General features: G+C 58.2%; 2 protein-coding genes across 5 annotated transcripts in view; one reads left to right on the top strand and one right to left on the bottom strand.

Annotated features, from left to right (window-relative positions):
- Window positions 1–9,273, top strand: part of POU2F1 (POU class 2 homeobox 1) — a 132,899-nt gene extending 123,626 nt beyond the window's left edge. For all 3 annotated transcript variants that reach the window (XM_079761177.1, XM_079761179.1, XM_079761178.1), the window contains exon 16: window positions 647–9,273. In XM_079761177.1, the coding sequence (XP_079617303.1) occupies window positions 647–957 (311 nt within the window). In that variant the 3' untranslated portion in view covers window positions 958–9,273. The remainder of the gene's footprint in view (window positions 1–646) is intronic.
- Window positions 9,274–14,193: 4,920 nt separating this feature from the next.
- The window catches only part of CD247 (CD247 molecule), a 65,562-nt gene continuing 53,054 nt past the window's right edge, over window positions 14,194–26,701 (bottom strand). Inside the window, exons 2-8 of one of the 2 annotated variants that reach the window (XM_079761180.1) lie at window positions 19,662–19,765; window positions 18,736–18,792; window positions 18,213–18,293; window positions 16,363–16,398; window positions 15,760–15,816; window positions 15,150–15,185; window positions 14,194–14,330 (exon numbers count right to left, since the gene is read on the bottom strand). In XM_079761180.1, coding sequence (XP_079617306.1) covers window positions 14,265–14,330; window positions 15,150–15,185; window positions 15,760–15,816; window positions 16,363–16,398; window positions 18,213–18,293; window positions 18,736–18,792; window positions 19,662–19,765 — 437 coding nt within the window. In that variant the 3' untranslated portion in view covers window positions 14,194–14,264. The remainder of the gene's footprint in view (window positions 14,331–15,149; window positions 15,186–15,759; window positions 15,817–16,362; window positions 16,399–18,212; window positions 18,294–18,735; window positions 18,793–19,661; window positions 19,766–26,701) is intronic. The other variant, XM_079761181.1, reaches the window with a different exon arrangement.

The following is a 26,701-nucleotide window of genomic DNA, read 5'->3' as shown; positions in this document are numbered from 1 at the left end:
CACCACATCTCTGCTCCCTCCTGTAACGCCCACCATGCCCCGCACAAGTTAGGAGGGGCACACTTGGTCACACCTTACACTTTACTTGGTAATTTATTTTAGAACAAAAGCCTTTTGAAAGATGGCTTTTCATCTTGTGTATCAAGCCATAAAGTGCTCAGATTTTTCATAGCCAGTGGATTAGTAAGAGCTGCCTATATTTCAGTGCTGTGATCGCTGGAGCTAGTTTGTCATTTGAAGGGAGTGGTTTGACATTGGCGATCTTTATTAGAAACAGTCGCTGGATTTACCTAATGAGGTCGGTGGGCACTGAAGTCAGGCGGAGCTCCAGTGCAGATGCGGCTTTGGTGGGTCAGACAGGCCTTACGCCCCTCCGCCCTGCTCATGCTCACTAGATCGTTCAGTCCTTTAGGTCAGCGGTCGCTAACCGGTGAGGTCCGAAAGGTTGGTGACCGCTGCTTTAGGTCCTTCAAAATCATAACAAAACTTCAGGTGGGACGAGATGGCTCTCTGATTAAGAAAAACAGTCAGCGAAGGGCCAGGCTCTGTAGCTGGTTGTGGGAGATTGGAGTCATTTGGTGGTCCGTGGCTTCTCCGGGATGGTATTAACGGTCTCCTCCCACCTGTCTTGGGGGTTTGTCCGTAGCTCTTGCTTCTAGTGGCTCTCTTCCAATAACATCACTGGATGCAACTGGGAACCTGGTCTTTGCCAATGCGGGAGGAGCCCCCAACATCGTGACCGCCCCTCTGTTCCTGAACCCCCAGAACCTCTCTCTGCTCACCAGCAACCCGGTTAGCCTGGTCTCTGCCGCCGCAGCCTCCGCGGGGAACTCTGGGCCTGTTGCCAGCCTTCACGCCGCCTCCACCTCCGCTGAGTCCGTCCAGAGCGCGCTCTTCACTGCGGCCTCCGCCGGTGGGGCTGCTTCCACCACCACCGCCGCCTCCAAGGCACAGTGAGTGCCGCCGCCTCCCGCCTCCTCCAGCGCGGCCAGCGGGCGGCGCGGGGCCCGGCTCCCTCCGGCTGCGCACGGTGTGAGGCCAAGGAGAGGAGAGCAGGGAAGACACGTGCCGGGAAGAAAGGATGGAGACTGGACATCATTTGCCTAATTTTATAATAAAACACTGTCTTTTCAGGATTGCTTCATGGATTGGACAACTTTCTAACCAAAAATTTAAAAAAAAACAAAAAAAAGCAGAAACAAAAAAATCAAAAACAAACAAAAAATAAGTGAAAGGACTACTTATCATTTCCAGCGGTCACGGTGGCAGTCAAGGTGGGTTACCAATTCTAATATGGGTAGGAAGGGGATTTCTTGTTTGTCTAAAGTCCTTTTTTTCTTAAAAAAATCATTTTTTATGGGTCTGTTGTACAGGCCACTAAGTCATAACAAGGTGTTTATAATCGTATCAATTGTGTTGGGGGTTCCTTTCTTAACTGGTACAATTTAGGCAGGCCCGCGTTACTGTATCTGTTATTGTTGTTGTCATGTTTTATATATATTTGGTTTGGACGTGTCTCGCTCCTGGATCCTGCTTCAGTGAGCTCCCACTGTGGGGAGGGGTCGGGAACTCCCGTCCTTCACTGCGAATGTCCTTGCTGGTTTCCTTACCCTTGACACTCACAGAGGTCCTAGGAAATGGTTTTCTGTTGCCACTTATGCAAGAGGCTCGGTGCAGAAGCTGAGGGCAGCGTGCGCAGACGCTCCCACTCCCACGCCCCGTCAGGTGGTGCCTTTGGAGCACTTTTGTGTAGGAAGGAATTCCTGCTGGACTGTAGCTCTCACTCCGACCTTGAATGACCCGAGGCTGGGTCCCGGGGTGCACCAGCACCGCTCCTTGCCTCCCACGGGGCCGCACGTGTTGCAGGCGGGACTTGGCTCCAAGAGCAAAGACTACTGCAGACACCTGCCTGGGTGGTTCTCGTGACTCTGATCTCCTGAAAAATGCTCCTATTGTTGCTGTGTGTGTGTGTGTGTTTGTTCCATTGTGCGGAAGGTTTTCATCCGAACTTCCTTCAACTTAGCCAAGAACAAATTTACTTGTTGGGAGTGGGATGTTCCCTCCTGTTCTCTAAAGGAGCCCTGCTAGACTGCTCCCGTCGGTGACTGAACTCCAACAGGGGGATGAGAAGAGTCTGAGGCTACACCTTCTCTAGCCACAGACTTCCTTTTCCCCAGGTGGCTCTCACCCGCCACCCCGAGACCGGCCTTGTCCCCTGGTGGAGAAGGCACGCACTAGCTTCGTGGTTCTGGAGAGCCTGAGGACTGAGCAGGACCTGCATGCACCTCACTCAGGTGTCTCCTGGGCTGGTTAGTGATGCTCCTGTGAGGCAGGTCAGGTGGCAGGTGTACTTGGGGAAGGGAGGAGCTTCTAGCATGTGTGCAGTGTTTCTGGACTGTGTAAATGAGCCCGAGAAGTAGATGAGGAACGAGGTGACTGGGAAATGGGATCCCCTTTTCGTTATGGTAGTATCTATACCAAAACCCCTGGACTGATCCCTGCAAGTGCGCTCCTGTGCCCGCCCGTCTGACTGAGGGCGAGGGCCGGCCGCTGTCCCCGGTGCTTGCTGAGCTTGCCTGTCCCAGCTGCACTTTCCCCTTCCGAGCTTCGGGCTGAGGGCTTACAAGTCATTTTCGTTGCTCGGCTGGTGTTGGAGGGAGCTTGGTTCTGTGCACTTATGTCTCCGCGGCTTTGGGAAGGTCGTGCATTTCTGTTTGTGATCGTCCAAGTGGGAGACAGGCACATTGATGTTAAAAGGCCAGAAACATTTTCGTCCCCTTGTTGATTTTTCTTTTGTTCCATCTGTCTTCCTGTTTTATTTCACAAAGTATTTAATTCCCACCCTCGGTGTCCTCTCCTCACCCTTCCCCTTCCCTAAAATCCCTCCAAAATCAGTGAACTGCAAGCAGGGAAACTAACAAATGTCCACCCACCTTTTTTATGTGTGGTGTTTTTTTTTAATGTTGTTTTTTTTTAACTAAGCTTGAACCAAAGTCAATTTTTAGCAAGCTGCTGTACTAAAGGACTAGTTTATATCGTGCGGTTCAGACACATTGAGGAGTTAGATGCTACTGACAATTTCTTTTTCATTGTCTTTAATAATTTTATATAAAAGTTGCTGCTTCTTTTAATCTTTTATGTTGGTAAATTGTACTATCCTCTGGGCAGACATGAACTTGATTTTTAACTAGTTTATTTAGTTTGGTGTGTAAATAGAATGGCAGTGTCGGTGACTAACTTTTCTCTCTCTGCCCCTCAAGTTCTCTGATGTAGTTAAATTTATTCTTTTATCCTGACTTGATATCTCTAACTTTAGTCTGTGCTAATGATTGTAGGACTATCAATAATACTGCAGCTGCCATGGGGATGGGTTGCGCCCTTGGGAGTGGCTGGTTCCAGGCAAGATTCAGGGAGGGGAATGCTGATACCCACCATACTGGGTTAGAGGCTATAGCATTAATTTCCCAAAATGACTCCCAAAGGAAGTGTCACGTCCCAAGGAACTCCAGCCCAGTGGCTAACAGCAAGGGCCAGGACAGACTGGGTTTGTTTGTTTCCTGTGTGGCTCCAAAGATGCTCCCTCTCCCAGGTAAGACTCACCAATAGACTTTAATATGTAAAAGGATACTAAACGTTCAAGCCAGTGTGATGGTCTTCATTCCCAGCCCTGTCTGTATCCTCTGGTCAGTTTAGGATAAGGGAATTTTGCCTGGGATCACTTTATGATATTAAACCAGCATAAAAACCTGTATTTAAAAGAAATAAATCTTTAGACAAGTAAAAACAAGTTTCAAAATGAAAAGTACATTTATACATGTACGAGAAACACTAAAACAGCTTGTTGCTGGGTGGGTAGCTTAACTAGACCCCCTGCCCCATCCCTAGGAACCCCACTGACCATATTGCTTCGTGGCACAGCCTGCAGTCCTTCGTCATCTTTATCGTCTCCAGAAATGCTTTTGAGTTGAGTGAATCTCTGGAGCTGGATACTCGGATGTAGCTGTTCGACTCCTTATGTGGGAGTCTGGAAGCAAGAGGGGCAATTGGTCAAAAAGAGGTGTCGGTCGAGTTCTGCATTTCTGAGAGGAAGGGCCAGACAGGCCATCCCACTCATTGTGTCAGTCTTCTTTCCCCTTAATGTTTGTGCAAGTTTCACTTCATCCCTGGATTTGCTTAACACGTTAAACCAAAGACTCATTCTAACGCATTTTAGTGATACTGTATTTGCCTATGGCGATGGGCCCTCCCGAGGGAGTGGTGAATGTAACTGTTGGAACCCTACGCATTGCAAGCAGTGCAGTTTGGTCGTGAACTTGATGTGTGCCCTGTGTAAATCTGGGGGACAAAGCAGAAAGACCTAGAAAAGGGCTTCTCACGGGAACCCTGTTGTTGTCCCTGATTGAAGAAATAGGTTGAGTACTGTATTAGCTGAAATGTTTCTGAAGGTGTGGAGGCAGCTCTTTAGAATTATGTAAACGGTGCAGTGCAGTCCATTATGTGATGTCACACACTTCCTGTATTTATTTATAAGAAAGATCAATACCGTCCCCATTCACTCAGCTTCTTGTCAGAGAGATGGGACCACAGGACCCTGGCTGCTGCTCTGTGTAGGACCACAACTGTCTGTACTTCATGGTAGATTATTAGAGAGAATTTTTTTTTTAGAAAGGAAAATAAGATTAGTTAAAAGGCTTTTAGTGAGATTTTTTTTTTAAACCATTTGTTCCACATAATTCTTCATTGTTGGGGGGAAAAGCACAATTATACCTCTTTTTTTATTTTTAATGTTATTTTGTCCTATTATCCTTCATTTATATGCAAAAGTAGGGGAACCTTGTCTACGTTATCCAGAAGCACAGATATTTGCTTGACACAATATTTAAATTCAGCCCAATCTTTAACATTAAATTTTCTATTTAAATTACTACATTTGCAAATATGGGAAATTAATGTCGACTTTTAACATTATAAATCCTAGTAGTGAACATTGCAATTAGTGTGTACTAAACATGTGGCTTACAGAAGACACTCATTGTAGTTCATAGTCTAAAGTTGTTCCCCAGCCACGTCCTCCTCACAAAACTTCCTTTACGGAGGAAAAAGTAAAATCGGAGAGAGAGGAAGAAAAGGGAGCAGTGCTGACAGGAGAGGCAGGGCCGGGGCGCCTGGCTGGGGGAGCAGCGGGGGCCCGGCACCCCCAGCGCCACTTCTGAGCCTTCAGTTTCAGAAGAGCCGAGCAGCTCATTTTGAGAGTTTGGTCAAATGCTTTCTCAGAAAATCAGCATCAAAAATTGATGAATTTAAAATTCTGTTTTTCAAACCATGTTTATTAGAGCTGAAAACTTTAAAAGACCAAAGATCTGGAATTTAAACTTATCCCAGTGGGAGTGAATTGACGGGTTAATTTGATCACGAGCATTTATGAGTCACTTTTGTGCACGTGTGTGACGAGCGTTCCGTGTGCGGCCTCTTTGAGTAATGCTGGCCCTGGCCTTTTGTGGGGTCATTTTCAATCTGAGACATTTTGAGGACAACACTATGAAGTGGTAAATCTTCCTTAGCAGCCCCTGCCTTTGGAGAAGGAGGAAACCCTCCTTGAACCAGGAATCGCTAAGGCAGCTTTACGGAGGTGGCGTGCACATGTGGGCTTGGACAGAGCAGGCGCGTGACTGCGATCCTGGGCAAGGGGGAGGCAGGTCCCGTTCTGCCTCATTCTTCCTTAATCCAGAGAGATTAGATGGGATGCCGAGACGCCCAGTGAGATGGTGGAAGGGTCTCAGAGGGCAGGGTGTTTTCTGAGTTGTTCAGATGTCCACGTGGTCCGTGAGCTGCTGCTGCTCCGACCACCCTTACGGTGAGCAGCGCCGTCCTGCCTCTGCCTCTCGGCCTTGGCCAAACGCAGGAGCCGCGGGTGCAGCTGTGGGTCTGGAACCTGGATCTCCTTTGCTCCCTTCCTTCTCCCTTTGAATGGTGACACCTTAATCCGTGAGGGTAATGCTGGAGGGTAACGGTGGCTACTGGCCCCTTCATGAAATACCTCAGTGTAGTTTAGCATTGTTGCAGAACTGGTTTTAAACTAAAAACCAAGTAAATAAAAAGAAAAAACTTTATAAATATGGAAATAATTCTAGCTGTAGCATTTAGTTAACTGATGTTTATTAAGATTGATAAACATGATTAATGCTGTATGTATTGGGATCCTGTTTATAGGTTACAGTTTATGGGGTTCAAGGGGGGTGGGGTGGGGGATGAGGAGAAGGTGACTGTTAGAAGGAATCGTTGCTCGTGTGTGTTTGTTTTTCCTTCTCTCTCTCTTACCAAAGGAGACTTGATTGTCCCTGTGACTGGGCTTGGGGTTTGTTGGCCTCTCTGTGGTCTGACCTGCTGGGCAGTGTGTGGGGCATGCAGGTGACACATGGGTTCAGCGTCCCCTTGGGCATTGACATCCCTTGCTAAGGCTGCCTGTGCCCCCAGATCAACCCTGCCAGCCTCTCCCAACGGCTCTTACCTCTGTGCGTAGGCGAAGGATGACTGTGGGATGCCGGGTAGAGAGGTGGCAGAAGTGCCCTGTCCACGTTGAGAGCAGAGCAGAGTGAGTGCGTGGGCCTGGTGAACGGCTCTTCTTGTCACCTGGGTCATGTTGGACGTGCTGGTAGCACACTCGGACCAAGGTGACTTCTGTCCAGACCAAAAATGCAAAAGAAGGCAAACCAAACCAAGAAGTTGACAGCCATCCTGCTTGCCTCACACCTCGGTGATGTGTGACCTCTGGGGATTGGTCGGCTGGTGAGATTGAGGAGGGTGTTGTTCTTGGGGGCACGTTTGGGAAAAGGACGCGCCTTTCTGCCCGCACTGTGGGACCGACTTTCTCGGCCCCCTGAGTCCAGAATAGGCACTTGTCCAGAAAGGCTGTTTTTAAAGGAACGCCTGTCTCATGGAACTTCAGTGGGATCTGGTTTGGATACCAAAGACACTGTTCCGTCCTTGCTTATCCTGTTTCAGCCGGCAGAGGGAATGGGAACAAAAAGCTGAAATTTGGGAAAGCTTCCCCTCTGTCCTCTCCCTCCCGCTTCCTAAGGAGGCCTGTTGGTTGCCCTGGCTTTGGAAGAGACTCCTTTAGTCCCACTCGCTGGCCTGTAGGACGGATGGGCCACTCAGTGTCGCTGTGACATTCTTGGACTCGCTGGGGGCGTGGGGTGGGAGGGAGGGGGCAGGGTTCTTTCTTCCCCTTCATCTAACACGTGTAGAGCAGTGCAGCTGAGCTCAGGTGAGTGAGGTGTGCCGTCACTGTCCCGCCACTTGTAGGAGAGAAGCGTTTCAGGAGCAGGTGACGTGGAGAAGCAAGACCTTCCTTGAAGCTCTGCCCATGGCGCCGTGTCGTTCCAAGGTGTTCGTACACGTGAGCTCCCGGGCGTTGAGGAGCTCGTTGTTTGGGGTATTGATGACCCAGAAAGGGAGGGAGGGCAAGAAATGTATTGCTCTCCCAATATTGCATCAGAAACTGCCGGGGTGCTGGGCTTATGGCAGCTGTGCTGACAGGATGTGACAGTGTCAGCCGTGGCTTCAGGGCGCTGAAGGGAGAGCACTCGAAGCAGAGGCTGTGGGATCAAGGGTTATGGACACCACTTTGAGTGCAGAATGGGACTCCCCGGGGCGGGCAGGGTCCCTGGGTCTGCCCACTCTGCCAGGGCTCCGTCACCATCAGATAGGTCAGACCCCAAAACTAGTTTCCTGTAGAAAACATCGTGGTCTGCTGCAAAGCCCCCTGGATTTTCTTAGTTCCTTGCTCATTGCCGCGCTCATGGCCACTCAGCAGCCGAAGGCTTCCTTCAGACCCTGCAGGCAGCTGGCTGGACACAGTGCTGTTTAATGAGGCTTCCAGATGCTTCTGTACAGTCGGGCCTCCCAGGAGGGAAGGACAGAGCCAGGCAGAGACACGCCCTGTGCTCCCACCTATCTCAGTGGGAGCTGCGGGCAGGAAATTAGTGCACTTTCAGAAGCTCCGGACAGCGCTAGCCAGGTCAGTGACCTGCTCAGGCCTCGTGGGGCGCCCCGTGCCCGCCCGTTGTGTGAGCATGAGGCCTGCAGCCGTATTGGAACTGGCCTTTTTGCAATATAAACCTGTCCCGAGGCCAGGTCGGGGAGACAGGCGGGCTTCCAGCTTCTGACCTCTGCTCGAGCGGGCCTGTGCGCACCGCTGGCGGAAGAGGCCCGCTCTCTGCGGAGACGCCTCCTCCCACCATAGGTCCTCGGCCTGTCCCTTCCTCTGGTGGCAACAGAGGCTAGGCGACTAAGCATGGGCCTCTCCCGCCGCAGCCAGGGCGTCGTATACCTCATTCTAACTCGTGACTGAGTAACTTGCTTTAACTTCCTCTAAACCTTACAGAGTTGCCAAGTCTGCCCTCCCTCCCGTGAGTCATGCCGAGCTCTGGCCTATAGCATCGCAGGATCTGGGGTCGGGGTGGGCCCACCTAGCGCCTCTGAATGTCGCTGCTTGAAAGCTACTGCAAGTGAGGGCAAATTGCAATCTTCTGTTTCTTTTGTTGCAAGAGGTCTTCACAAGTCAGGGGCCCACTCCCCACACCTGCCTGTAGGGGCTGGCCAGCTGTCAGCCCCTACCCCACCTTTCCGACTGCTGGCCACACGCCAACCCTGTCCTTGCCTTTCCCTGGCGGCAGGAGGCCACCCCTTCCCTCCAGGCCTCGGGCTCCGCTGGCTTCCGGGACTTTGGGTGGAAGGGAAAACACCAAAGAGGCCCCTTTGCGCTGACTGCTGCACACACATTTCACTTTTGTTCTTTGACATGACCAAAAAAATCCAAATATTTAAGTTATTATTATTATTATTAGTTGACAATCTTATGTCCCATGTCCCGTGGGCTCTCAGAAGCCGCACCCCAGCCCGTTTCCTTTTCTTTGAATGTAGTTCCAGCCTTGGTCCCCACTCCGCCCGGAAGCTCCGCCAGGTCTTCCTCTGAGATACGCCAGGGAGGGTGGTTTCTTTGTTTGGTTTTGTTTTGCTTTTTAAATTTCCAACCCAAACCAAAGATTTCTTAATGATTGTATAAACTCAAAACAAACAAAAAAACCAAAGAAAAGGGCAGTCTTCAGCGTCGATCCAGTCTGTGGCGTCCTGGCTGGCGCAGAGCACGGCCGGGCAGGTGGGGCTCTGGCCGCGGAAGGGCAGGCGTGTGCCTTCCGCATGGGCGTGCCCACGTGCGCACTCGGCCTGGAGCTCTGGCCCTGCCGACTTGTGAACATGCCGTGGAGCACAGTGGCGTTTCAGATTCTTCAGAACGGCAGACAAAACCCATCGCCACGATAATCCGCCCACAACGCCACGGTCACGGCCGGCAGGGCTGAGCCCAGGACGAGGAGGGGGGTTGCTGCTGGCCCAGGACTCCACAGAGTGGGGAGGCTGAAGACACTGGCGCAGGACTGGCCGCTCTGCTGGGTGCTAACCTCCGGGCTGGCGCTGAGCACGCCCAGGGCCCTTCGGAGCCTTCTTTCTCTTTCTCTTTCCTGGGACTGCGCGGAAGCGGCTGTCCCCTCGCGGGAGCGTGCAGAGCGCGTGTGGACCTTTCATTCCCACTGTGGCCGTCTCCTTCCTGCGGCGCGCTGCGCAACTATGCATCGTGTTTCACACCTGTGCTAGGTAGATGCCTGTGACTTTTTAACTGGGGGGCGGGGGTTGCAAATGAAGGAACTTTTTACACGGATCTTTTTAATCTCAGCTTGGGGGGGAGGGGGGTTCTAGGGTCATACAAGCTCTATCCCAAAGCAAAACCCAAATGTTAGTAATCTTAGGCTGACGCAGATACCAAAGAGAATCCCGCCCTGCACCACAGACTGCGGAGTGCGCGCACCGCACCTGCATTCGTCTAACCTCAGCAGTTCCAAAGCGTAGATGTATATTTTGGTATATTTCTGGGATATTAAAAAAATGTTGTTTAACTTCTCGTTTGTTTCCGTGTAAAGTCATAGCATGAAAATAACTGAACTGTCCTATTCTTAGTAGTTTGAAATAATAGTATTTTTGTATGTTCGGGTGTGTCTATGTATGTATTGACATAACAGTTTTCACTGCCTCGGAGTTCCTAATAAAAAAATGAAACGCTCTGGTGTACATGCTGTCCAGTAGTGAGCGCCCACCGTTCAGTTTGGAGTGCTTATCGCTGATGACCCACCCACTGGGGCTTTGTTTTCTTTTAAAGAGACAGCGATCGTGTTTTTCTAAAGATATTTTCTTTCTCTCTGTCTTTAACTCCCTCACCTTGTTTTTTCTTTTCTTTTCTTTTCTTTTCTTTTCTTTTTTAATATTGATTCAGGGGTGTTTTTCCACTGTTGTCAAGGGAGGGACACGAGGGGAAATTGGCCCCTTGGCCTCCCATACATTTTTGTTTTATGTGCCTAACTTTAAAATGTGAGTTTGAGTTCTCTTTTGTGGAAACTTAAGATGTGGTGTATGATTCTTTCCAACATGGTCCAGCAGCTCTAGCGAGGCAGTGACCACTCCTGGGGAGTCGACGGGACCCCTTCCCCATTTCTCCTGGTGGCTTTGCGATCTGGGTGGCTATTGTGTAGCCCTACTGCCCCAGACGCCTGGGTAGCCAGCCCTCCCCCTCCCCCCGAGGAATATTTCATAAGAATCAGCTGATAACATGGCACGGGGACCTTGTTTTCTGGGCCCCCAGGAAACAAGCGACTTTGCATTTGGGGGGATTTGCTGATGCCTCCCGAGGCCTGAGGAGTCAGGGGCCATAAGTGGTGCTGTCTCCTTAAAAGTGCCCTTCCTGTGACCCCTCCTGGGCCGCCCACGGGCTGTGGGCTTGGGAGAGGCTGTGTGGGCGGCTGAATCAGAAGGAAATGCTAGGTTTTGTGTAGATGCATTTGTCTGCTGTAACTTTTTATATATATATTAAACTTAACTGTAACTGTACAGTTCATTTCTGTTGTAAAACATCATTAAACCATTTTTCCAAGTGTTTTCGCATTGTCTGAGTTTCTCTGATGGGGTCGTGTTGGTGTCTGGGTGCTTCACACAAATGCCCACCCAGACGGCTCACAGCCCTGCCCGTCACCCCCGAGCAGGTGCCGGGCACAGGGTCTGCCCGCCTCCTGGCCAGGCCCCGGGGGTTAGCAGGCGGGCGTCGGCTGCAGTGGACTCCAGACTTCGGGGCTCGCTGCCATCAAACACGCAGGCTCCTCAAAGACTCCCGTTTCACTGTGGACTGGACTGCAGAGCTGACACTGAACTTGACTTTTCCACTTTATCGTCTAAACTGCCCTGCACACACGTCCCCTGGGGCCCCTCGGGAGGAAGCCAATCCTGACTCGGGCCCTGCTCTCCTGTCAGAGGCGCCCCTTCTCCCCCGAAAGGAAACCTTGAACCTGAAGGTGATTTCTTTTGGGGAAACCAGCTCACTGAGGAGCTCTGGGCGGGCTACTGCCTCTGCAGGTGGCACGGCTGGCGTGGCCTGTGCTGCCCTGCGTGGGGGTGGAAGGAGCTGTGCCTCCCACGGGCTGCCATCCTGTGAGCCCAGTGAGGCGGGCTGGCCTCGGCCTGCTCCTGCTCACCGCTGCGCAGGCTTCTCCTCCCGCTTCTTGCATTTAAGTTGGTGACGTTATTTCCTTAAAACAATTTCACGTTTTTAACAGGAATCCCATTTGGCAGAGACAGTGGTGTGCTCACCAGCGTGAGAAAGACCTTAGAAGGCAAAGCCCACTGCTCAGTCCGAGGGGGTGAGGAAAAAGGGCAGGTTCCACTGTTTCCCTGTCCTTTGTAGAAGGTGGGTGTGGCCCTGGCCAGGTTCCCAGTGGTTAGATCCTGGGCTGGTGCACCGAAGGGGCATGGGTTCAACTCCTCGTCAAGGGCACACACCTGGGCCGCAGGCTTGACCCCTAGCCCTGGTCGGGGCGCATGCAGGAGGCGACCAATCTATGTCTTCCTCTCTCCCTTCCACTCTCTCTAAAAATCAATGGGAAGAAAATCCTCAGGTGAGGATTAACAAAAATCAACAGAAGGTGGGTATGTTCTAACCCACTTCGAGTGGCATGAGGGACTCACCAGTGAGAGCTGAATACTCTGTTGCCACCTTTTTTCTCCAAAGACGAGGGCGGTTCTCACTGGGGCTCGGTCTGTCAGCAGCTCAATCCTCCCAGCCCGCTCTGTGTGGTCATCCTGCACGCGCTCACACACACACACACACACACACACACACACCCGGATGTCAGCCCCAGAGCTCACTGCCAGCTCGCTCCTTGCCTCCACTCAAATTCTTGACGCAATGGGTCAAACGCTTGTGTCAAGCCAGCCATGGGTCACATAACTCAGCCCACCTTGACCCTAGGTGTGGGGTGTGTCCACTCGCTTTGGTAGATGACCAGCGTCAGCCTCTGAAAGGCGGGTGAGCGGAAGTTGCAGCAGCGGCCAAGCTTGAGTGGCGGCAAAGGCAGCGAAGTGAGGCTGGGGTCTTCCCGGCCCCGGCCTGGTGCCACCACAGGCGGACCGTCTGGCCCTCGGGGCGTTCCTTCCATAGCCAGGCTCCTCCGTCCGCGCTGGCTGGCCGCACGCCTGCCCGTGCCCATGCCCTGACCCTGCAGAGCGTACTACGTCCTTTCAGACGATGTGGCTGAAACCGGGGGCCAAACGTGAAGTCCCCAACTGGGATGACTCCATGCTCTTTTCTCCTCCCTGGTACCTGCCACCCGCTGGGCACGGAGTGGCTGCTGCTGGCGTGTTGGCCGCAGGGAGTTGGGTTCCCCGGCATCCAGGTGAGGGGCAGAGCACCTTCTCCGTGTGCCGTGCTGAGCAGCGTGTCCTGGCAGAGGTGCCTGGCATTCCTGTCTGAGTCCCTGATGCTCTGGCTTTAACAGCTGTGGCCCGAACTTTTCTTTTGAACAAGTGAAGGCATTGATTCCAGAGCCTTTACCCCTTAGAAATCGGTGGATTGATATTTCCAGTCACCTTTTGTGAGGGAGATTGACATCGAGTCCTCTGTCGTCCTCCATCCTCCCCAAACCCCGTGTCATCAGTACAAACGGGTCCCAGACTCCCTCTGCTGCACGTGCTGCCGGTCCCAGTGCCGGAGGGCCGAGGGCCGGGGCCTCTCCTGCTCACCTCCCACACCATGGTCAGAGCCACGCTGAGCCCTGCCCGCCTGGCCCTTCCCTGCACCCTCTGTCCCCACGCCACCCGCCCCCTGCATGTCACCTCACGCTGCACCCACGCTCAGGCCCCGCCCACCACAGCCTCCCGGGCCCTGGGGCACCGATGCTCCATGCTCGCTTGGAGGGCGGCAGGCTGGTTCCTGAGACTAAATGCCCATCAAGGACCCGGATGTTGAAATAAAGCTCCGCCTAAAGCAGTGTTTTCACTGAAGCGTTTATTATGCAAAGAGCAAGGCTTTAGCAAACCAGCATGGAGGAAGCCCAGCGGGGAGGGGCTCCTTCCAGGCCCCTGTCCTCTGGGCTCTGCAGGCCCGGTGGCCGGGGTCTTCCTGCGAGGCCTTCACGTGGCGGGTTTGTCCTGAACTCAGTGTGACGTGAACAAGTGCCAGGGAGCCATGGCCTTGCCCCGCTCGGGCGCCCGCCTCGGTTCACTGCCTTATACCAGTTTGCTCACCACACGCCTCCCTGTAAGGTGTGGGCTCTCGGAGGCACAGGCGTGTCCATCTCTCAGGCCCAGTGTCTGGCACCCGGACACCGTGGGAAGGGATGCCGGCCGCGGGAGGCCTGTGCTCCGGGCTCTGGAGCCTTCCAGGCAGCTCCGACCCAGCCCCGCACTGCGCCTCCGTCCGCAGGGGCTCTGCCGGGACCTTCCCGGCCCAGTGACGAGCCACCGAGCAGTGAGGGGACGGTTGACAACAGAAGCCAAATCTACAGCAGGAGCCAAGCCGCTCAGGTGCCCAGCACAGACTACCGGACGGTGCTGGCGTTTGGGGCTCCTTTGGGACTTTACAAAACAGACTAACAGCTTGGCTGTGAGGAGTGTGCTGCCCCAGGTACGAGCCACAGTGCCCGGGCCTGGGCCCCTGGCGGACAGGAGCCGAGGACTGGACAGGCCCCGGGACGCACACCCTCACGTGCAAGGTGACGCTGAATGGAGGTTGGGGACAGGAGGGGACCAAATGTGACCACATGGAGCGTCCCGTGTGAAGGAGGACTTGGGGGGACAGGAGCGAACTGGGCTGTACATGCTTTTTCCTGGGTCGTTTACAATCTGGGCGTCTGTGGGTCTCCCTGTGGGTGGTGGGTCCCGAGCTGCTAGCGAGGGGGCAGCGTCTGCATGTGGAGGGCGTCATAGGTGTCTTTGGTGGCCGCACTGAGCCCCTGGTGAAGGGAGAAGGAAAAGACGGGTCAGGAGCCGCCCCTGCCACCGGAGCCCAAGCGGAGTGCGCAGCACGGCCTGTGCCGGCCCCGCCCCCAGAGGCCCGGGAGCCGCCCCGCACGCCCGTGGGAGATGGTTCTGTCCCTGCGGGTGGGGCCGGGCTCCTTTCCTGAAGCTCTCGCTGCCCCCGGGCGCTGGGCCCGGCAGCTCCGCGTCCGGCCAGCCTCCTGTCCTCACAGCCTGTCTCAGGGGGAACAGCTCTCCCCGCCACGCCACGCGGCCCACCCTCCCTCCGGGCCCGGGGGCATCACCTGGACTCCCGGGCAGGTGGAGGGAGTGGAGGGGGGAGCCGGAGCGGCCAGGCAGCCGGCCGGCCGGGAGGCCCTGGCTTTGCACACTTATCCCCTGATTCCACAGCCAGGCTGCTGACTGCAACACTTCCTTTTCAAACTTGTGCCTTCCCTTGATATGTCCCCTCAGTCTCCCACCTTCCTGCCATCTCACTAGGAGTGCAAGCGAGGCGGCCGAGGCTGCTGCGGGGCCGGGCGTGGAGGAGCGGCCCCGGCTGAGGGTCCTGGGGCACAGCCCGCGGCAGCAGCCGCTCCCGTGCGGGCACCAGTGCCCGGGACGCGCCTGTCCCGGGTGGGACCCAGTCATGTGCCTGATGACTAGCCCAGCCCCGCGGCAGGCCTGGCCGGCCCGAGGGTGCCCTGGGCTCGCCCTGCCCGGGTGTCGGCAAGAGCACAGGAGCCCGATGGGCCTCTGGTGAGGCGGCCCGGGGAGGAGGGCGGCGGCGTGGCGGAGACGGGCATCGCACTCACCTGGTAAAGGCCGTCCGGCCCCTTGCCTCGCCGACGCTGGTTCTGTGGGGAGACGGGAAGGGCCGGGTCAGGCAGGCCTCCGGGGCCCTGCCCACTCGGGCCGCAGGCCGTGGGCAGACCGGGCCTCTGCAGGTGAGGCGAGGCCTGGCTCCGGGCCGGGTGTGCTCTGGCCACGCGGATCCACACAGGTGCCGGGCCCGGGCCCGCGGCTGGAGGAACGGCCCCGCAGCCCTTGCAACTCGGGCGGCTGGAAGCTGCGGGCATGGCAGCCCCAGTTCCAGGTCTTAGTTGTCTGTGGCAAGGCGCCCGCGGTCCCCCGTACTGACACTCGTCACTGTTGCTAACGGTGACAGGCTGAGCTGCTCGGGCAGAGCTCTGGCTGCCCTGGGATCCGGCTGGTTTTAATCCCCAAAGAGCATCGGCCCTTCGTCCGTATCTTCTGTGCAGCCCGATGGGTAGGAGCTGGGTTACCGTCACCTCTGCGGCCACCACGTGGCTTTTGCAGGTGGTATGAATAGATGGGACGGAGGCCCCGGCAGGCGCAAGGGGAAGACCGCGAGGACCTTCTTGGGAGCCCCCCCCCCACCCCCGCCCCCGTCCCAGCACTCACCTCGCCTTTCATCCCGATCTCACTGTAGGCCTCTGCCATCTTCTCCCTCTGCAGCGCCTGGAGGGGCAGTGGGCACGGCTCACGGACTGAGGCAGAAACATGCGCGCCAGCCCTCCCTCCCCGCAGCCCTGGGGACTCTCCCCTGGGGGCGAGCCCTCGGCCCCGAGCTGGGAAGGTCGGTGAGGCTCAGGAAGGTGGGAGGTGACATTCTAGCCAAAGGCTACCCACGCAGGACGACGCAGGCTCACCAGGGGCCCCGGAATCATGTGGTTGAGCAAGTGGTCACCCCTGCAAGGGTCCCCTCGTGGCTGACCCACAGCAACGCCAGACCCCACCCGCGACGGTGAGGTTGACCAGTCCGTGAGGGGAAGGTCAGGAGGCTCCAGCCCCCGGGAACGTGCCCCCCAGAGGAGCTGCAGCCTGACCTGCAGGCCCCGGCCCACCTGGGACCCGCGGAGCCGGGGCTTCCTGCCGCAGAGCCGCAGGCATCGCAGGCCCAGGAGTGACGTCCCGCCGGCGGAGACCAGGGCCTGGGGAGCCTGGAGGACCCTCCTCTGCCCCTCCTCCGCCCCCTTCCCAAGGCACAGGCGCCCCCCTACTCACATTGTACAGGCCCTCCTGAGGGTTCTTCCTCCTCTGCTGGGAGAGAGGGGCGTCAGAGGTGGAGCAGCAGCCCCCGGGGACCCCATCACCCCCTCACCCTCTGCGGGCTCCGCCCCGGCCTGGCAGCGGGGCTGGGGGACATGTCCCCTCTCAGGCCAGCCTTGCCCGGGCAGGCCCGGTGTCTCCGATGGCCTGTCTGTCCCTGGCAGGTACACTCCCTGGTCACAAGCTGACACGTGGGCTTTTGCCGAAGATGGAAGGTCGTTTGGAGCATGGCAGCTGCTTCTCAGCCGGTCCCACTGCCCCATCCCGCCCGCCCAGCCCTGCGCTCCAGGGGAAGGGAGGGAGGAGGGCTGAGGTGGTCTCCCCCACCCCCTGTTCATTCTAACAGCCCTCCATGGAGCTCAGAGGGCGTGGGGGGCTGCATGGACAGCGGTGACCGACAGGTCAAGGGCCACAGGTGGTGTCAGGCAGCGCTGCCCTGGCCTCACCCAGCTGCTCCCCCGGCACAGGTGACAGCCGCCGGGCGGCCATGCTCACAGGGCACCCAGGACCCAGGGGCCTTTCCTGCGGGCCTCCCAACTCTGTCCTCCTGGGCAGGTGGCACCGCTGTGAGCACATCAGGGCAGCCAGGACCCACGGCCCCGGGGAGGGAGGGGCCGCAGGAAACTGGCCTCCCCACCCCACCCGACCTCCACCCCCTCCTCACCTCCCAGGCCCCTCACGAGGTGGGGAGAGGGCCAAGGAGGAGTGCGGTGTGCGGCTCTGAAGGGCCCTCTCCTCCACCCTGGCCCCCCACTCACACTCAGCTCACACTCATTCACACACTCACACTCAGCTCACACTCACTCACACACTCTGACACATTCTCACACACACTCACACACATTCACACACACTCACACATACTGACACACACGCTTGCTCACACTGACCCACCTAATCTGACACATTCTCACACACACTTATACACACACACACTCTGACACACACACTCGCACACTCACACACATACACTCACACACACACTCACACTGACCCACACACTCTGACACATTCTCACACACACACATACACTCACACTGACACACATACACACACACTGACATACTGACACACACGTACACACACTGACACATAGATTCACATGCACACTCACACATACACACTGACCCACACACTCTGGCACATTCTCACACATACACACACTCACACTGACACACACACTCTAACACATTCTTACACACACACTCACACACAGACACAGACACACATTGACACACTAACACATACTCACACTGACCCACACTAACACATTCTCACACACACACACACATACACACACTGACATACTAACACACACTGACCCACACACTCTAACACATTCTCACATACACATATACACACACACATTGACACACACACTGACACACACACACTGATACACACAGAGACATACACACATTGACACGCTAACACACACTGACCCACACATGCACTGACACACACACACTCACATGCACTGACACACACACACTGACACATACACTGACATGCACTGACACACACATACACTGACGCACACACACTGACACACACACTGGCACACACATGCACTTTCACACGCACTGACACACACTGGCACACACATGCACTTTCACGTGCACTGACACACACATGCACTTTCACGCGCACTGACACACGCATGCACTTTCACGCGCACTGACACACGCACTGACACACACATGCACTTTCATGCGCACTGACACGCACTGACACACACATGCACTGACACATGCACTGACACACACATGCACTGACACACACAGGCAGAAAGAGGAGTGTCCGACCTGTTTTCCGCCCATCTCAGGGTCACGGCCACGTCTCTTGTCCAGAAGGTCATACTCCTCTCTCCTCCCCAGGTTGAGCTCCTGAAACACCGGAAGGTGTCAGAGATGGGTGGGGGCTCTCCGGGGAAGGAGCGGGGCCTGGGTGGCGGTGGTAACTGGCCCATGGCGCCAGCATCTCAGAGCACATCGGGGCCTTACCACGGGCTGGGGCAGTGATCAGTGACTGAAGCCTGATGCACAGGGAGGGCCACCCCAGTGAGGATCCTCCCGTTCCCACCCCCACCTCTACCCCAACCCCCATCCCGCCCCACCCCCACCCGACCTCCACCCCCTCCTCACCCCCACCCCGGCCTGTATCTGTGCACCAGCCAGTGCGCTGAGCGGGCGCTGTCCAGGCACCCAATCCTGAGAGCTGGGCTCACAGCGCCCACGAGGCTGGGACAGTGACTGCGTTTCCCAGGTAGAACCCGGAGCCGGGGGCCTGGCCGGTCCGACCTCACGGGGCTGCCCGGGGCTGACTCACGTTGTAGACCTGGCTGGGGCCCTGCAGGTGCTCCGGGGCGTCCGCGCTCCGGCTGAACTGGAGGAGGGAAGAGCAGAGCGTGTGCGCCCAGCGGGCCACCCCCGCCCGCAGCGTCACCCTGCCCCCGAGCGCCGTCCGCGCTGGACGGTCCCCGCCTCCCGTGGGGACTCGTGCAGCCCCGTGCTGGCCGGCGGCGTCAGGGCGGTGCCTCCCCAGCTCGGGGCCCGGAGAACATCCTCAGGCCCTGCCCCCGGGACTCGGTGGCTGCACAAGGTCCACCTTATGGTGCGCCTGGGGCAATGCCTGCCTGGCACGGGCTTGGCGTCTGGAGGCCCCGCCAGCGCACAGCCCGCTTTCTGTCCGCCTCAGCCAGAGGGCCCACCAGGCCTCGGGCAGAGACTGGCACCACCGAGACCCGGCGGCGCTGTTCAGACGGAAAGGAAGGCGGCACGCGCTGCGTCTCAGAGGTTCCCGCAGTCCTGACTCCAAACAGCCCGAGGTGGGTGCTGCGGAGAACAAGGCGGCAGCCTCCCCCTCCTCCTCCCCCCCAGGGCCACCCCAGCCCCCCTCCCCTCCGAGAAAGCCAGGCCCTGCAAGGCCCCAGCGGAAACCCTGCTCTGGGCCACCCTCCCACTTCCTGCCGGGACCTGCACCAGCAGCTGGACAGCGGATCTGGGGAGACCTCAGGTCCCCACCTCCCCGCTCCCAACTGCCTGAAGCATAAGGCCATTTCCTGCCAGCGGCACCTGACCCCCCGCCCCACACCTGGGTGTCGCAGGTCAGAGCTCCTGACTAAGGTGCTCTACACCAGGATCTCCGGCCACTCTGTGGCTCAGCGCCCCCCCCCCCGCCCCGCCCCCAAAGTGCACACTGGGCTTTGCCCATGGACACCAAGCCGTAGGTACCGCACATGCCTGAACACCCACCTTCGCTCGCAGGAACAGGGCAGTGATGATGATGCCGTAGATGAACAGGATCCCATCCAGCAGGTAGCAGAGCTTGGGGTCCAGCAAGCCGAAGCTCTGTGCCTCTGTGCCGAGAGATGGGACTGGTCAGCCAGGCCCCGGGTGACAGACACGACCCCGGGGTGGCCCCACGACTGGACAAGGAGACCATGACAGGGCGCTGGATCTGCTCCCCGTCCCCCATCTGACCCCACCTCCCTCACACCCCCTTGAACCCCAAGAGCGGGCATGACACCTGGTGGGGCCACGATGCCTGGGCAGCTGGGAGGGAGGCAGAGATGGGGGGCGGGGGGCGGCGAAGCTGTCTGTCCACTGTGCTCAGGGCAGCAGCCTGGGGCCACAGGAGCCAGCTGTGCGCACACCCCGTGTGAGCCACGCGCTGGCAGCCTCTACACGCCCATGTCTGGGTGGATGGCACCATCGGAATTCCCGTGTGGCTCCCTGAGGCCTCGCCGCAGGGACAGAACAGGACGGGCGGTGGAAGGAGGGCATTGCAGCCTCTCACTTGATTAGAACTGGGAGACAGTGGGTCCGGAGCTGGCTTCCCTCCCCTGGGCCCGGGGGCCTCAGGAGCAGACGGAGGAGCTGCTGGTGATCCCCGCGCCACCTAAACCTGGCAGCCTCCTGCTCCCAGTCCTAGTTCATGGCCTCAGGCCCCCTCCGCCTCCTCTGCCTCCCCCCACCCCCGCATGTACCATTCCCAGGGCACACCTTGCTCTCCCACACGGTTTGCCTCTGTGCCTTTGCACATGCTGTTCCCTCTCTGTATTCTCTCCCTTTCTGTCCCTGCAACCCAGCCGCCATCTGTGACCATCAGAGGCAGCGACACAGCAGTCAAAGGCCCCGCTGCTCAAGCCTCTCCCACCACAAGTTACCAGGCGCCTCCCGCCCACGCCAGCTTTGCCGGACTGTAGGGTGCACATTTAGCTGACACTGCATTGGAGTCTGGGGGCTGGGGAAAGAGATACAGTGAATATTCTGGTTAAATAAAAGTTGGATTTTATTTGAAAGCTCATTGAGCTGTGAGTAGGAGGCAAGGGCTGTAGCCTACACTGTCCTTCCTACTAGGAATGTGTGTGGCAACTCACCCCGCACCACGGGGTGCAGCGTCTGTCTGTCGCATGCCACCCTGCCAGGTTTTTCAGGAGTTGAGGTGCCAGATGCGTCCCAATGCCAAGGCGCCCTCTGGTGGCCACTGAGCAAGTGGCTAGCGTGCCCTTGAGCGGTGTCTTATCCCTATTGACTGACTGAGGCAAGTTATTCACCCTCGTTCAGCTGCCTCTTTTTAAAAAATATATGTATATATTTCTATTGATTTCAGAGAGGAAGGGAGAGGGAGAGATAGAAACATCAATGATGAGAGAGAGTCATTGACCGGCTGCCTCCTGCACGCCCCCCACTGGGGATCGAGCCCACAACCTGGGTACGTGCTCTTCACCGGAATCGGACCTGGGACCCTTCAGTCCACAGGCCGACCCTCTATCCACTGAGCCACACCGGCCAGGGCTCAGCTGCCTCTCTTGCTAAATGGGGTGGAAACGTGATGTTTCCGTGTTTACTCTGTGCCAGACCTGCTTTCATGCAGTGGCTGGTCAGCTCCTCACCACAGCGCCCCGGGACACTGAGGCCCGGAGAACCTCAGGGTTAGCAGAGCTCACAGCAAGTGGGGGCGGCCCGGGAGGCCCCGCAGTGCACCCCCCTCGCCCTGCCGCCTCCACTGGGCCCGGCCCAGCCCTGCCCACCCTTGGCAGGAGCGACGCTTCGGCTTCTCCCAGGAGCCATGGGAGCAGGAGGCTCCAGAGCCCCCAGTCACTCTGTCCTCAAACCTTTGGCTCCTCCCTAATGCGGACTCTCCAGGGCCCAGGCAGCTGGTAGCCTTGAAAATCCCCCACGTCCTTGCTCAGACGCCCTGACGGCCATTCCCGAGGGCAAAGCCCAGAATCCTCGCCACGGCCTTGCCACGGCCACACCACGGCCTCCGGGACACACCTGCCCTTTCCTCCCCACCCGCCACTGCCAGCCCCACCCGGCACCCAACATCCGCCTTATCCCGCGAACAGGCCGTGCAGGAGCCCGGCCCCACGGAGTGCTCCACACACCTCAGCGGGGCTGGGAGGTCCGCCCTCCGGCTGCACGTGCTGCCGACCCATGGCTGCGTCTTCCGCCTTTGCCTTGACCTCAGCCCCAACCTCAGAGCCAGGGCACCGTCCACCGGGTGTGGCGGCATTTTCAGGGGGGAAGCCCGTCCTGCCCAAGGTCAGGCTGCCCTCGGCCCAGGCAGGGCTGTAAGCCCCCCGCTGGCCAAAGGTGGGGTCTGAAGGGCTCCAGGAGAGGAGCCAGCCCCTCCCCCCCCCCCCCCCCCCCTGCCAAGGACACCAAAGCTGGGGTGAGTTTCCCCTTCAGGACGGGAGAGGAGGTGTCGGCCGTGATTTATGGGGTGGTGGGAGAAACACTGGGTGCCTGTCACACAAAATGAGAACAGAAAGCTCACCGGACCGTCGATTTAGAACCCATAAGAAGGACTGCTTCTTTGTGCCGTGCAGAGCCGCCAGGGGGTGGGGAATTGTGGGCCTCCGCAGAGGTAAGTAATAGGACAGCTTTTCTTTTCTCTTTTCAAAGAGCAGCTCGGTTTTATGACCAGCGACAAGGGTGCTGTGTGTGGTTTGGCCCAGGGTGGGGAGCAGGGGCTCCCTGCCGGCCAGCTGTGCCTGTGCTGGGAGGAATGGGCTGAGGGGGGCGGGGCGGCCCAGAAAGTTCCACGAAGGGCCCAGGGCCAAGTTCAATTATATAATTAATTAAATGTTTATTGAGCTTCTGCTCGGTGACGAGAGGAGGGGTGCTGAGTTAGACAGAGGCCTGGGGTGCGTGCCAGGCGGGTTCTATTCCTTCCCGCCCACTAAGTAGCTGTGTGGTCGGGCAAATCACCTCACATCTCTGGGCCTCAGTTTCTCCCTCTGTAAATTGGAGGTGATCCTTTCTACCCTGAGGGTTGTGGGAGAATCAATGAGATGACGCTTCATGCGGGAGAGCCCTGCTCCCAGCTGAGCTGCAGAACGAGACCTGACCCCGCCGCCTTTCCCCTCTGACCTGGCCTCTACCGCCACCGGTGGCCCCTGCACCAGGCAGACTCAGCAAACCAGGGAAGTGAGAGCATTTGGCCCGACTTCCCACCCGCACCACCTTACCCAGGTCTAATGGGCGACCCACCCCCTGGGCACAGCCCCTCCCCCAAGGGAACCCCACATCTGGACAGACACCCGGCAGATGTGGACACGTTTGCACACTCAGCGTCTGTGTTGCTGGGCAGGTGTCTTCTCGCGGGTGCCCAGGTCCAGGCCTCAGGCACAGGGAGGACACCAGGCGGACACAGCGTGTCTGTGCAGGTGACTCAGCTTAGTCCCGGGCAAAGCATGTCCCTCTGATGCCGCCAAAAAGCAGGCTGCAGCCGCCAAGGAGCTGGACCTGCACACTCAGGCCCCCACAGTGGAGCGGGGTTTGCACACTCAGGCCCCCACAGTGGAGCGGGGTTTGCACACTCAGGCCCCTCACAGTGGAGCAGGATCTGCACACTCAGGCCCCCTGCAGGGGAGCGGGGTTTGCACACTCAGGCCCCCACAGTGGAGCAGGGTTTGCACACTCAGGCCCCCTGCGGTGGAGCGGGGTTTGCACACTCAGGCCCTCACAGTGGAGTGGGGTTTGCACACTTAGGCCCCCACAGTGGAGCGGGGTTTGCACACTCAGGCCCCTCACAGTGGAGCAGGATCTGCACACTCAGGCCCCTCACAGTGGAGCAGGATCTGCACACTCAGGCCCCTCACAGTGGAGCGGGGTTTGCACACTCAGGCCCCTCACAGTGGAGCAGGATCTGCACACTCAGGCCCCTCACAGTGGAGCAGGATCTGCACACTCAGGCCCCTCACAGTGGAGCAGGATCTGCACACTCAGGCCCCCCACAGTGGAGCGGGGTTTGCACACTCAGGCCCCTCACAGTGGAGCAGGATCTGCACACTCAGGCCCCTCACAGTGGAGCAGGATCTGCACACTCAGGCCCCTCACAGTGGAGCAGGGTTTGCACACTCAGGCCCTCACAGTGGAGCGGGGTTTGCACACTCAGACCCCCCACAGTGGAGCGGGGTTTGCACACTCAGGCCCCTCACAGTGGAGCGGGGTTTGCACACTCAGGCCCCTCACAGTGGAGCAGGATCTGCACACTCAGGCCCCCTGCAGGGGAGCGGGGTTTGCACACTCAGGCCCCCACAGTGGAGCAGGGTTTGCACACTCAGGCCCCCTGCGGTGGAGCGGGGTTTGCACACTCAGGCCCTCACAGTGGAGTGGGGTTTGCACACTTAGGCCCCCACAGTGGAGCGGGGTTTGCACACTCAGGCCCCTCACAGTGGAGCAGGATCTGCACACTCAGGCCCCTCACAGTGGAGCAGGATCTGCACACTCAGGCCCCTCACAGTGGAGCGGGGTTTGCACACTCAGGCCCCTCACAGTGGAGCGGGGTTTGCACACTCAGGCCCCTCACAGTGGAGCAGGATCTGCACACTCAGGCCCCCACAGTGGAGCAGGATCTGCACATTCAGGCCCCCTGCAGGGGAGCGGGGTTTGCACACTCAGACCCCCTGCAGGGGAGCGGGGTTTGCACACTCAGGCCCCCTGCAGGGGAGCAGGGTTTGCACCCTGGGGAGGAAGGGGCCCCGTCTGCACCCACAGTGGTTCACAGCCATGAGATCACCAGCCAGCATGTTGGCTGCGATGCCCCTCACAAATCTGGGGGGCTGAACTGGGAACCTGGGTTCTGGCCGTTTACCAGCCCCCGGATGTCACTCCCGCTGTCACCCAGCAGGTAAGCAGTGACGACCCGCAGGCCACAGCCCCATGTCTCCCAGGTGAGGGAGTGAGCCCACAAAGACAGCCAGCAGCACCCCTGTTTGAAACCCTCCCCATGGGGCGCAGCACGGGGCGGTGCTTGCCTCCTGAGCTGACAGCCACGCAGTGGGGCCAGCACGCAGGCCGCGGCCGCGGCGTGATCTGTGGGGTGTCCTGCCCCAGCTCTCCCGCAGCCCCCACGTCACCCTGTGGAAACTTCGTCCTGCCTGGCACAGCCCCTGGAGCCAGGCCCAGGCTCACCCTTCTTGCCCCCGGCTCAGCCTCCGTGTTGAGCCCAGGCCCTGACCTTCGGGGGCAAAGTTCCCTGGTTTCTCCCCGGTTTTTACTTTCGGCCTCAGAATCAGGGAGGCGCCCGGAGGAGACTCAGGGAGCAGAGAGGATCAGTGTGTCTCCATCTGGTTCATCGCGTCTAAAATGATTGGAGAGAGCTGAGCTGTGCCACACCATCGGCCATCTCCCAGAGAGGAGCCGGCACCACTCCCAGCAAGACCCGGGCCCCGGGCGGCCTGGGGGAGGCCTGCCTGACGGAGCCGGGCTCCGGCGGGAGATGTCTGTCAGTGTGTTGTGTGTCTGTCTCCAGCCAGACGGGGAGCTTCCGGCACAGGGAGGACGGGGCTCGGTCCGCCTGGAGCTGCAGACACCTGGGTGCCCGTCGCCTCCAGTCGGACTCCCTCACACCCATCTGCTCAGGGTGCCTCTCATTTGAACCCCGATTTGCACTTTATCCCAGTGCTTCGGGCTTGCTCTCACCCGAGAGTGCCCCGCCTTTTGTGAGAGTTTCTTCATTTAAAATGCCTCCCTGTGCCTGATGCGTTTGAGTCCCGTGAGAGCCGGGAGGTGGGCGGGGACGGCGACTGGGCTGCGGGTTTCTTTGTTGGAGGAGAAATGGGGGCCGGGGTGACGGGCGCTCCCCTAGGCCACCCGCCCGAGAGCGGCGGAGCTGGATGGACCTACAGGGTCCCCTGACTCCGGAGGTCCCTTCCCACGGCGCCTCAGGTGCCCTCACCTTTGAGGACAGGACACAGAGCTCCCCCGTCCCCCAAGTTCACAGCCGGCTGTGGTCACTTAGTCACGGCACCTGTGAAGTTGTCACTGGAGTGCCCCTCCCCCACAACCTCAAAAGCACAGAGGATGGGTTTTGGCTTCATTTGCTTCTCCCGCCACACCTGCCACACCCCCAGGCCACCGGGGAAGAGGGGGACGGAGAGCCGAGAGCCAGGAAGACGGAGACTCAAATTCTGCCTCTGCCTCTTCCCGGCTCTGTGTCTTGGGACAACTTTCTTCACCTCCCTGAGCCTGCCCCCCGCAAGAGGGGCTTACCGGGACTGTGTTCACAGTGACAGGAGGGGGCTGCGGGGAAGTGCCCTGCCCCGGCGCCTGCTGGGCCCCCAGGTCTCAGCCTCTTTGCCACCAGAGGGCGCTGTGGGTGCCCGCAGCAGCAGGTGGGCCGCCCGCCTCTGCACTCTATCCCGGTGCTTTGGGGTTGGCCCCCCCTTTTGTAAGAACCTCCTCTCTGGCACCTCGAGCTTCTGCTTGCATTCTCCGGCGACAGGGAGCTCACCGCCCATCAATCCCTGGCAGAGAACTCCCGGTTTTAGTTTGTGAAAAGCAGCGCTGGTTGTAATTCTGCCTCCAGAAGCACAAAGAGCATCATTCCTCCGTTTCTGGGGTCCCCTGATTAGGAAGCCCTTTAGGGTCAAAACAAAAACCAATCCTTCGAGGGAGCGCGGTTGAGTCCCGTCCGGGCCCTGCTACTGGAGGAGCGTGTGACCGTGGGACAGTCTCCTCCCGGCGGGACACGGGCGCGGGGTGGGCTTGCCGCCCGGTCTGCTCTCAGCCCGCAGGCCTCCTGGCACCAGTATGGGTCCTAAAGCTCCCCGTTCAGATAGGACGGCCAGCGTCCAGGCCCCGACCAGCTCTGCGCCCCCGACCGTGAGGCTGGGGTCCCACCCTGCCCAGCCCCACCCTCGGGCTCAGACACCACAGCTGAGGCCACCGCCACGAGGATGAGAAAACAGGAAGTCACGTGTCCCCAGGAGGCCGTGGGGCCTGTGCGGGTGAGATGCCGCCTGCTGACCACGCGGCAGAGGCCCGGCCGCCCCCTCGGG

Source organism: Cnephaeus nilssonii (genome assembly GCF_951640355.1).
Source record: "Cnephaeus nilssonii genome assembly, chromosome: 21".
Taxonomy (NCBI): Eukaryota; Metazoa; Chordata; class Mammalia; order Chiroptera; family Vespertilionidae; genus Cnephaeus; species Cnephaeus nilssonii.
This window is presented reverse-complemented; position numbering and strand designations above follow the sequence as displayed.